Genomic DNA, 12,348 nt, shown 5'->3' with positions numbered 1-12,348 from the left:
AGTGTTTGAATTAACTACATATCATTATTTAGATGTAGTATGCTAAATGGTATACATGCCAGTGGCCAGTTGCATAAACTTAGCCACTATGTTAAGACTGTGTCTTAAGAACTAGTTTGACTAACTAGTAGGGGTGTAACGGTACACAGAAGTCACTGTTCTGTACGTACCTCGGTGTTGGGGTCACGGTTCGATACAAGTTCGATACAATAGGAAAAATGGTCACACTTTAGTTTACGGTCCAATTCTCCAAATTTTTTCCTAATTACTGCTTATTAATAATTATTCAGGTAGTTGTTAATTTTAGGTGTTGGGTAGAATTAAGGGATGTAGAATAAGGTCATGCAGAATAAGGCATTAATTCCCCCCGAGGTAGATGGTACAGTACAGTCTCCTATAGTGTATCAAGCACTAAGCAGTAAACAGAATGCAATCTTGCATAGGTCATATTTTTTGCAGGGCTGATAAAAAGAAAATGTATTTTGTCTTAGTCAGAAGCATCTTGAGTACAAAATAAAGAGAATAATGAAAAATAAAACTTGTGCATTAGGAGTGTTACAATCTGCTCCACTTAAACTATATTTAAACATTTAAAGCTTAAGCCCAACCCTCCTATACTTCATTTTCCGCGTTCCACTCCATTTTGCGCACAGTCGAATGTGCAAGCCTTTTAAAGTATACTCCTTTGTCCGTGAGCACAGAAAGACACGTTCGATGCGTGCACACTATCTAGAGGATATGTTTTCAAGTGCTCAAGTCATTCGCATGTGCGCTGTTCTTCTTCTGAGCTTTTTCCTGTTGTGGTGGTTAGCAAACAGAATATCATTACAACATGCGCCCCCTTCTGGATTGGAGCGTGGATCTCTTTTGACTGACTGTATTCACCATCTGACTGCATGAACCGAACCGTGATGCCCGTGCAGTGATGGTTAGGGACCAATACATGTAGTGTTACAACCCCTACTAACTAGCAGTTAACTAATGGGCAGTCAGTCTTACTTCTCCATTTAAAATTAGATCGATGTACCTTTATACGAAACTGACCTTAAAAAGTTAGGACCAGTCTTGAAGAAAAAATTTAGATTACTAACTTTTAAGAATAGTAGAGTTGTCAGAAGTACCAAAATGTGATTCGTAAACACGTCTGATTGGCCATTGTGTTGACATGCTCATCAGATATGTCTGTGATTAGCTTCAATGATCAACGCACGAGAGCTTTTGAAAGCAAACAAGTGAAATTTTGAAATTTGAAAGCGGGAGTGTTTGAAAGCAGGCATCTGTCAGCGGCCTGCTTTCAAACACTCCTGTGTGTATCTGTGTAAGCGCTCGGTGAAGAACGTCATTGATGACTATTTACAACGTTTTTGAAGCGTTGATCATTGAAGCCAATCACAGACATATCCGATGAGCGCGTCAACACAATGGTCAAACAGTTGTTCACGAATCCGCTCAACAGTGCTCAAAGCATCATATTTTTAAAATTTCAGTACCGACGTGGTAACAAACTCGGTACTTTTATGCAACCAGCCACAGGTCTACATTCACACGTTGTCGTGCTCTCATTGGTTCATGGTGAAATCCTTGTGGGCGCTTAGTCTTCATTCAGGAGGCAGTACTGCATTGGATCCGTGATTAACCATCATCATCCTCATTATTAAGGTTCCTTTGCTCTACATCTCCCAGAAAACCTGCACACCTGCCTCCTGCATGTGTTTATGGAGAGAAGGTGTCTGCTAATGACATCATAGCTTCCAACCGCTCGGGATTTCTAGACCTGAGGGAATGTCTCTCTGGCACACACCTTTGTCTGAATGGCTCTGGATTATTTTACCCTCGTCTCCCTTTTCTGTTTTTATATGAGGTTTATTTTGTTTTACGTGTTTAACTAGCTCAAACCAAACACCAGAGCTATGATACTTTTCTAAAATGTGCATGAGTCATTCCACTTGGTACTACTTTATATCTTTATAGTGTTTTGAGGGGTTGCTTACTGGCCAAGTCAGTTTTTTTCACAAAGTTTAGTTTATCTCACTTTTGCATTTCTCTCCATTGGCTTGTGTTCCATTTAAGTTCTGTAAGAGGAAATGGGTTCCTGTAACATATTTCAAATAGAGCTGTATGTTTCCTAAGCCATTTGTCTTGCAGACAGGCCGTGGGATTTATCAACAGACATACTGACCTTTGGCCTTTAAACTTCAGATGGCTCCAGCCTTAAGCTCTCCTACCCAACCTGGGTTCATTTTAGCCTTCGCTTTAGGCTATGTTTGAAGGTGTAATGGCCTTAGAACATCTAAACACACATGCAGTCACAGTCCAGCACAAGGTCAATGCACTCAAGGACCAGGGATCATGTCTTTTCTCGGAAGGTCAAAGGACTTAATCGAGTTTCACAACACTGAGGAGAATTGCTTAAATCTCAAAAATGCATACGCAGCACATGAACAGATTTGCAGAGGTTGTTTAGAATTACTGCTTGTGCAACATTCGTTTATCTGTTTCTGTTATTCAATTAAAAACGCAACTTAGACTCAAGTGGTGTTCTCTAAATGTTAATGAACCTTATTGTCAGGATTTTAGTCTTTTTAACCAAGAGATTGTAAATTTAAATCGTTAAAATGTTCTCTTCTCAGGTGTATTTGTCACCAATGATTAATATTAGTTTTTCTTGAACCGAAAGTGTCCAAATAGGGGATCACTGAGATAAAGTTAGCAGTATTCACCAGGTCATGTGATCTCAACATGGCAGCATATCACTGTCGTCTTCATCTAATGTGAGCGAACATCGTTATAAACACGTAAACTTGTAGAGCCTGTGATAATAACCGTACATCTGTCTTACATGCCAACTTGGAGTGCAGAAGATCAGGTGTCACAAAGGACACCTGAGGTTATTGTTAGCAATGGGGGCGATGAGGTCAGAGATGTATGCTTGTACACGTCTTGCTATTGCGTCTTGCACACAGCTGTCAGAATGCTCTCCTGTCAGTGGAATGCTGAAAATGTAGCCGTGTGTATTTTTGAGTCTGAGAGGAGCTGCAAATTGTCTATAAACATGGGGTTTTCCCAGTGATGCTATAGAAGAATCATTTTTGGTTTCCCAAAGAACCTTTCAGTGAACAGTTTTTAAAAGAACCATGTTTTTCTCAGTGTAAAGAACATTTTAAAAATCTAAAGAACCTTTTTCCACTATAAAGAACCTTTTGTACAAAAAAAGGTTCCATGAATGTTAAAGTTTTTTCATTGAACCACAGATTCCATTAAAGAAAATTAGGATTGAATAATCAAGATTTTGCCCATCCCTGTCATGCACACTCACACATACACATTCTGCTGAGAGATGAAAAAGAGAGGAAAAGCTCGGGTCATGTGTTTAAAGCTCCTCACGTGGTGAGTGCTGGCATGAGGTCTCTCTGACTCTGTAAACAGACCTCTAAATGTGATTAACCTCACATTTCTCCTATTGCACTTCATCAGTTCAGTTAAAGCACCAGGAGACAGAAGCAGTCATGAATTTTAGGGCATGTTTGAGTGAATACAGTCATTTTCATACTTATTTTCTATCATTATATTTATCTGGATTATATCACATATATACTGTATATGTGTGTATGTTATGTATGTATTACATCGGCTACCCTGCTTTGTAGAACCGATCGATATTAGTCATTGAAAAACCCTTACTGGTTGTCCACTGCTGTGTAGTAAACTATCAAGTAGCTACTCTGGGATGTGAGGGACTGTCTCAGTGGCAGTTGGACTTTAAAGAAAACACATGCACACCATACAGTCCACCTGTGTACCATTACCAGAGACCCCAGATCATTGTCACGCCTGGCCGCAAATGACCAATGAAATCTGCACAGCGAAGCTCCAAGAACTGCCAATAGCATTGCAGCAAATATTTGCATGGTGTATTAAGTGTCTATAGAAACTGTACTGCCTCCTAGTGGTTGAACATGAGTTTTAACCCTAAACTGCCAGGCAAATTTATTCCTTTGTTTTGCATTTTAGTATTATTTGTATGTACTATTATAATAATTACTAATATATTAAATTCGTTAATTAAATTTTTTTTATATTTTCAGCTTTTATTTTAGTTTCAGTAATTTTGCTAGGTGTTTTTGCCATTTTCAATTTTTTTTTTTTATATCTAGCTTTCATTGATTTATTTAGATTATTATTTATTTATTTATTTATTTATTTATTTATTTTTAAAGATTTATATATAGTTTTTTGGGCGTTTTTGCCTTTAAGATAGGACAGTATAGACCAGACAGGAAGTGAAGTGGGAGAGCAAGAGGGGGAGAGGATTGGGAAAGGACCACGAGCCAGGATGCAAACTATGTTCGCCCGAAGAACCACATGTCAGAGCGCTGCCCATGAAGCTATCGACTCCCGACTTTATTTAGATTTTTAGTCATTTTAATACTTCAACTTTATTTAATTTCAGTTGTTAAGGAGACATCTTGAATTTTCTTTCAAGTTAAGTTTTTCTAATATTTGTTTTTATTTTAGCTTTATTTCACTGAATGAAATGTTTTTGTGGTTTTAAGTTTAGTTAACAATAACATCATTCTTTAATATTAATTGATCATGCTTTGTGTCCAAGACTTTCAATTAAATGATTTTTGGTCTTTTCTTTGGCAAAATCTGGCAAAAACTGCTTGTTTGTATTGTTCACAAAAGTCAGTCTTTCTAATCCTATCAGTGGTTCATGAAATGTCGTTGTGTTTGTGTAGGTAAAGACGATGTGCGGGTGCAGCTGGACAGCGCTCTTCAGGACGTCAACACGCGCTATGCCGTGTTAGAGGAGACAGAGAAGAGAGCTGTGTGTCGAGCTCTTATAGAGGAAAGAGGAAGATTCTGCTCATTTGTCACAATGCTCAAACCTGTCCTGGTGAGTGTCTGAGCAGACTGATAAAATAGTTTATATTTTTGCCTGGTTTAAAATGTATATTGTTTGTATTGAGACATACATTTTCATGACATTTTAACATACAAAAAAAGTTAAATGGGACAATTCTCTGTGTATTACAGTAAAACAATGCATTACAATTGCATTATAATTTAATAATTCAAAACCAGGCTTTATTTTCTTTATAAATTTATTTTTATTTCTTTTGATTTTGGGATGAAACTTGACAGATTCGTGCAGGTGTACTGTTGTGAATATATTCATATTTAATTTTGCATAAATGTTGTCTATTTTTTTTTTTTTTTTTTTTTTTCTTGGTAATGTCAGGATGAAGAAATAGGCATGCTTGGGGAAGTCACCCACTTACAGACAATTCTAGAAGATCTTGGCAACCTGACAGCTGATCCCAACACACTGCCCCCTGCTAGTGAACAGGTACTGCATGTCTTCTGAATAACATTTTAAAAATGTTATTTAGAAGATGTCTTCTGCATGTCAGGCCAACATGTTACCACATCATATCTCTTTTGATCTGTAGAGCTGTACATGCTCTCTTGTTTTGTTTATGCAGGTTATTCTTGATCTGAAAGGCTCGGACTACAGCTACTCATATCAGACTCCACCCGGCTCTCCTAGCAACACGTTATCACGCAAGAGCAGCATCAGCAGGTGAGTTCAGTGTCAGGAAATGCTCATTGTAGCAAAAAGTGATCGCTTAAAACATCCTCCTTAAATGGAATTATAAACAAAGCATTTTTTAAATCAAGCTCCAAAAACGGCTCTTTTTGTTATTGCGTAATCTGTGACAGCAAATACATTTGCATATGACTGTCTCCAGAGCAAGATATTGATGTAGTTATACATCATCGCACAATAGGCCCCGCCCACTGGTATTCAGTTGCTTAACGGATGACATTTGCCTAGACTGGATGTAAGCGTCGCGTCAAAAGCAAATAGATCTAATTATAATCACTGATGCAGTCTACTAGACACAGTATACGGATGCGCGTTCAGTTTCTGACAACAAGACAAATGTAAGAGTAAAAGAGAGTTCACTTTTTACGTATTTAAACAGTTCTTTTGCGACTCTGTACAGACTCCAGCATCTGAAACAAGCAGATGGTTTTATTTTAATGGTGTCCCGGATTACGTCAGAGGATTATATATTTGCTCAGAGCATTTTGTTTTGTAAACAAGGCACAGTATAATAGAGAGTTTGCAAAGAAATTTTTGTTGAAAGATGAAGCAGGCAACTGCATTGGATCTGACAGCAGCTGCATCACAAACCTTAAGAAAATGATTTCATTTTGTCTGTAAAAGACGGTTTTATATGGATAATGTTTTTATTGTGTGCAATAGCGAGTGGGCATTGATAGCGTTTCCTATGCACTGACTTTAACCAGTCATAACAGTGGGCATTTACTGACAAGCCTTAAAGGAGCCGCCCCTTGAAAACGGGTCTGACAGAGGGTCAGAATGAAGGTTGAAAATAACATTAACATTAAAAGTGAACCTCAAGGAACATATTAAAATAATAAAATCCATGTCATGACCCCTTTAAAATTGATTGGAAAAGTATGAGCACAGAATAATTGCTCATCTCTTTCTGTCTCTCACAGTAACTACACCTCTGTGCGTCATGTCCCGTCTCTGGACTCCATCTCCAGCGCAGTGGATGGCCTTCACCTGCGAGCCCCAGACACAACACGGGTATCACCACACCACAAAACTATTGGTCTAATTTACCTTGCCCATTTATGATGCATTAACCTTATGAAACCCAAATAGTTTAAATAATTTGTCACTTAAAACACACATACAACCTCATTCAGCCCAAAGAAGCAAATATGGCTGTAAGCATCATCACAGCCTCTAGTCCGTTGTGGTGCATAATCCAAACCCCCCTCAAAATCTCAACCCCCTTGCATCCCAAGATCAAATCAGCAAATTGATCACAGATACATAAACATAATTAAACAGTTCCTCAGTGCAAATAATATAGAAGATTTATTGTAGTTTGTCTGGGTATTACAGTATAAAGAAAATAAGGTACTTTTTCACTGTTATGATGCCGAAAATATTAACAGATAAAATGTGTATTCTATTTTAGATGTTTTCTTTACACTAGCCTGAAAGAAGACATGTTATGGAAGTAATAGCCTAAATAGCCTAAAATTTCAAAATTGATCAGTGCATGAAAAAAAACAAAAAACAATTGTTTTGTCTATAGCGTCTCTGCTTAAGTTTGACCATTAGTAGCTATATTATGTGATACATAATTTAAAAGATAGATCAGCAAGTGATATTTTATGATTTCTATTCAGGCACTGAATAGAATACCCAAAAGCATTTTGACGGAGACTTGGATTTGACACCGTCTAATCTCATCTTTCTCTTGTCCCACTCCTCTCTGCCCCTCACCTCCATCTCCCAGCGCTCACGCAGTCCTCTCCTCCTGGTCGGAGGGGAGGAAGGCACTCGCTCTCTCAGTGAGGGGAATTCTCCCACAATCCCTCGCACGGGCCACCGTGGCCCACACCTCCGGCACAGGAGCACTGTGAGCATAGACTCAGTGTAGTGTAGTGCTGTGTGTGTGTGACTGTGAATGGATTCATTATTGTTGCATGTACTACTGGACACTTACTACTTATGTGTTTGTCATTGTGCATGTGTGGAGGTTGTATCTGTGTGAAGGTAGAGAGCGCCCTCTGCAGGCCATTTTAGAGGGACACCGTCTGATAACTTCACATTGGGAGATACATTTTAAATGATTTTCTGATTATCAGGCCCCATTTCTTAAATCAAACACACTAACCAGTATACTTATCTACAACTATAAACCTGCATGCTGCTTCAAAACTCTTATAGGCTAATCTGAACTTTTACAAAACCATCAACATGGAATAAAAAAATGGCTATATACATTTAATGTTAACCAGTGACCTAATAGCTATTGAGTAGGGCTGTCTGTGTGTGTGTATATATATATATATATATATATATATATAATATTTAATAAAATACAATATTTAAAACTTTTTAAATATATGTAGTCAGGAACAGAGTGCAAACATATATGTCTAACATAATTCTGTTTTTAGCTAAGCAGAATCATGACTATTTCTGTTGGTGTCACCATTGACCTGTCATTGAGGAGAACTAAGCTCATTCCTGATGCAATACCAAATTTAGCATTTTAATGATCGATACTTTTTGTTAACAGTTTATCATGTCTTAGAACTAATTTTTAAGTAACATTTTTACTTTATTTTGGCTTTGTTTAAAGTATAATGACCCCAGTATCGTATATCAAACCGTGTGTATTGTTGTTATTATTGAATGCTACTGTTGTAGGTAATGCAGACTTTATAAATGTAAAATATTTTAAAAAGTGATTTAATGCTGATTAACATTGCTAGAATAAAGGGTTCTGCAATTATAGCAAATAATGGCAATTTGAAAAGAAGCATTAGCATTGGGTTGCAATGCTTTGGAGGACTTCAGCCTCCATGTCCTGGTTAAAAAACCTCCACAGTCCTCTGCAAACTCATATTCGGACCTGAAACACCCACTTTTCACAATACAGTCAATTTAAAATTGAGTCCTACCCTACATTTTATATTCTTATTATGAAATCAGTTCGAACACAATTTTATGTTGACTTTAAGGGTGTTTTCAGACCTGTAGATCGTTTGCTTTGTTCCGAAACAGGGACTTCGTTTGTTACAATGCTGCATTTTCTTCTTTGTTCGGTTCACTTTCACATGGCAACATTTCAAAGAGTACCAAAATGTGTTTATGCAAGTCACATGTGAATAAACCTGAAATAAACCTATATAATTTATAAAGCAGTTAGTGCGGTAATCAAGGCTACATCGGAAAAGCATTCTTGCAATGCACGGAGAAGAGCAATTACACAACATTTTAAAAGGGTTAGTTCACCCAAAAATGAAAATTCTGTCATTAATTACTCACCCTCATGTTGTTTCAAACCCGTAAGACTTTCATTCATCTTCAGAACACAAATGAATATCTTTTTATTGAGTAATTAATGACAGAATTTTCATTTTTTGGGTGAACTAACCCTTCAAAATGAAGAGGAGCTCTTTGATTTTCAACTGTGATAAGTAATGTGCTCAATCACAGAATCAGACACTGCTGCTTTTTATATAACACATTTCCCAATATGAATTATGATACCGCTTGGTTCATTGGTTCATTGGTCTGTTGGGTCGGATTGCTTTCTCACCTCAGCCGAACCACCCCAGAGTTTGTTTTCGGTTGAACAGAGACCACCTCGTTCAGGCGATTGTTTTGATGAGGATCTGAGCACAATTGCCATGTTCACATATGCCTAAACAAACCAAACTAAGAGAGAAAATGCACCAGGTTCCGAAACAAATGCTCCAAATGAGCCAGGTGTGAAAACCCCCTAAATCTTGATCTTGTTGTGACTACAGTGTTACAGTGTTTTGTTTTTCTTACCTGTACTAAGTTGACATGGACTAACATAGTATATTCTTGTTTAGGATCAAGGCCAAAACTCTCCTGGCACAGAGAACGGGACCTCAATGCCCCCACTACACAAAGCTTACAGTGGGCATGAGGAGAGAGCCAGGACACTGTCCTCATCGGGCAAGGTACATACTCATTTTAATGCAGGAATGATGCACTAAATGTGCACAAGTTTTTCTTTTCTAAACTAAAAGTACATTTTATACACCTTTTGATTCTACTGGAATTATTGTGGTCGACTCCACACTTCCCAACTCTGATTGGCTCTCGCTCCTGTCCATAGCCACAGTCAGCCAGGGAGCAACTGGCTCTTACTTTGGGAGGCGGGCTTAATTCAGAAGCTCCTCGGACCAGCCGAGATTCCCTCCACTGCTCTAGCGGATACAGCACCCAGACGACTACGCCATCCTGCTCGGAGGACACCATTCCCTCACAGCACGGTCAGTACACCTGCACGTACACACACATGCATGAGCTTTTTCACATTTATTTTTTTTCTGTTCTGTAAATTTCCTTTCAAGTTTTCAATGCACTCACTTGGAGAGATTATCAAAAGTGCTCCATCTAGATTTCTTTTTCTCCTTTGTGTTTTTGTATGGCATTTTCCCCCTTTATGTTTTGACACTTTTACGTCGTTTCTCAACAAAGTAATCTAATTTGTGATTTGTGTAGGCATTAAATGTGCCTTTGTGGCATTGAAAACCAATTTTAGACTAAATCTGATGTGCTTACCAAATCACAGGCTTAGATTGCTGTCCAAAGTGCGTGTTTTTGGCCCTTTGTATATATGTTAAATGTACTTTATTGTTCTTTTACAGCCGTAAAGAAAGAACCTCCTCTATATGGTAGGTTTCTGAATGTCATTGCATAGACTTGATTATTCTCATTGTGATCATATACCAATAATAAACAACATTAAATGTCTTTATTTTAGGAAATCCATGTCATATTGCAGGCGTGCCTTTGTTGAAAGTGTTATCTGTACGTGTAAGATTTGAGTGTGTGCAACCATGAGATATAACATGCGGCATCTCGTCAATTGTCAAGTCTATTATCCATCTTCTCATGTTGTTCGAGTGTAACTGAAAGACACACCCTAAAACAGAGCTTTTGTGTGTCTGTTTTTTGGGAAGTAATCCGGTACTGTAGTCTTCATGCAGACATTTTTTAGGGGTGTCAACTTATTGCATTTAATTAATGTGGTTTAAAAATGTATATTTTTAATGTTTTATTTATTTGTTTTGTTTAATGCATGCATTCATAAATTTTCTTTTTCTTCTATATATATATATATATAAAAAACAAAGTCATTTATTAGGCAAATAACAAACTGAAATAACTAAATAGTCTTTATTCGCACAAAATAACCATATATATATATATATACATATATATAATAGGGTACTTTTCCACAATCTCTTTTGTTCCAAATAGTTTCTAGTTTTTCCCAAAGACTTGCTTTTGATTAAACTTTTTGCAATCTATTTTTGAATCCATTAAATCCCAACAATAATTATATATTAGCATTAGAAACACTACTGTGACTAAAGGGCTTACACATACCGTTAACCATTACAGAAACATAAAAAATGATTTTGGTAATCACCAGTACTGTTAGTTTAGGGCAGCTGTGGCACAAACCTTACATTGGGTGGTGGTCTAATACATTTGTTAAGCACTATAAATATACGCCCACTCTATAAAATATAAAATGTATAAAATTGCATGTGTATGTTTTATTTAAACAAATTACTCATTAAAATTTAAACTGCTACATAATGTTACCCTAAAAACGTGTTAAAAACATCACAAGTTTGCAAGGCATAAAAATACATGTACTGATCAGCAAAGGTAAGATGGCAACAGCACAGCCCTGTCCTGATAGAGCTGGTGACGGGTCCTAAACACTCTCACGCCGCTGGTCCATCTTCATTGTTAAACCCTGACTTCAAATTTTGAAACATGCTTTTGTGTTTTCTTCCACTGTCATTCCCTCCATATGTAATTTCAGCTTCAATTACTTTTTTAATTTCATTGTTTTTTCTTCTAAACAGTGTAGAAGTGTTATCATTCAACATTAACGCAGTGTGTGACTCTCCTCTCTTTCAGACTATGACTACATCTCTCTGCATGGAGGAGAGGATGCCCACAGCCAGTCTGAATTTGATAAATCTTCCACAATTCCTCGCAACAGCGACTTAAGCCTCAATTACCGCAAAATGTTTCAAAGCAAGAGGCCAGCGTCTACTGTCAGTCTGCTGATGGATCCGGAGCCTATAGGCCCCCACACTGCCACTATCCGCCGTAAACCCTCCAGCAAGCCCAATATCCGCCGTGGAACCATCAGTGGAGGAGTGCCTATACCCATCTCCACACCACAGGTTATTCATCTACTGAAACTTAAAGAATGTACAGGAGAACTACTGGAATATCTATCATAATTTGGAACCAATTCCTAAAGGATTGAAAGTTTTCTTAAAGGGTTAGTTCACCCAAAAATGAAATTTCTGTCATTAATTACTCACACCCTCAAGCCGTTCCACATCCGTAAGACCTTTGTTCATCTTCAGAACACAAATTAAGATATTTTTGATGAAATCTGAGAGGTTTTTTGTCTCCCATTGAAAGCAACGTAATTACCACATTCAAGGTCCAGAAAAGTAGTAAAGATATCGTTAAAATAGTCAACGTGACTACAGTGGTTCAACCTTAATGTTATCAAGTGACGAGAATAATTTTTGTGTGCAAAACAAAAATGACTTTTTTTTTTTTTTTATAATGACAGTTTTGAAAGAAATACTTTTATTCAGTAAGGATGGATTAAATTTACCAAAAGACAGTATAAAATATTTCTATTTCAAATAAATTGTTCTTTTGAAGTTTCTATTAATCAAAGAATCCAGAAAAAAAAATTACAG

The 12,348-nt window shown here is 37.2% G+C and overlaps 1 protein-coding gene and 1 long non-coding RNA gene across 5 annotated transcripts in view; one reads left to right on the top strand and one right to left on the bottom strand.

The window, feature by feature from the left end:
• Positions 1 to 12,348, bottom strand: part of LOC127514523 (uncharacterized) — a 200,751-nt gene that overhangs the window by 131,818 nt on the left and 56,585 nt on the right. The gene's annotated exons all lie outside the window — the stretch shown is intronic.
• mtss1 (MTSS I-BAR domain containing 1) overlaps positions 1 to 12,348 on the top strand; it is a 59,214-nt gene that overhangs the window by 42,338 nt on the left and 4,528 nt on the right. For 2 of the 4 annotated variants that reach the window (XM_051897426.1, XM_051897429.1), the window contains 9 exons: positions 4,740 to 4,897; positions 5,243 to 5,350; positions 5,487 to 5,584; positions 6,535 to 6,625; positions 7,350 to 7,472; positions 9,445 to 9,555; positions 9,714 to 9,870; positions 10,249 to 10,275; positions 11,540 to 11,811. In XM_051897426.1, the coding sequence (XP_051753386.1) occupies positions 4,740 to 4,897; positions 5,243 to 5,350; positions 5,487 to 5,584; positions 6,535 to 6,625; positions 7,350 to 7,472; positions 9,445 to 9,555; positions 9,714 to 9,870; positions 10,249 to 10,275; positions 11,540 to 11,811 (1,145 nt within the window). The remainder of the gene's footprint in view (positions 1 to 4,739; positions 4,898 to 5,242; positions 5,351 to 5,486; positions 5,585 to 6,534; positions 6,626 to 7,349; positions 7,473 to 9,444; positions 9,556 to 9,713; positions 9,871 to 10,248; positions 10,276 to 11,539; positions 11,812 to 12,348) is intronic. The other 2 variants (XM_051897428.1, XM_051897427.1) reach the window with 2 other exon arrangements.

This window comes from Ctenopharyngodon idella, chromosome 6 (assembly GCF_019924925.1).
Source record: "Ctenopharyngodon idella isolate HZGC_01 chromosome 6, HZGC01, whole genome shotgun sequence".
Classification (NCBI taxonomy): Eukaryota; Metazoa; Chordata; class Actinopteri; order Cypriniformes; family Xenocyprididae; genus Ctenopharyngodon; species Ctenopharyngodon idella.
The sequence above is the reverse complement of the archived record's forward strand: the minus strand, read 5'-3'. Positions and strand labels throughout refer to the sequence as shown.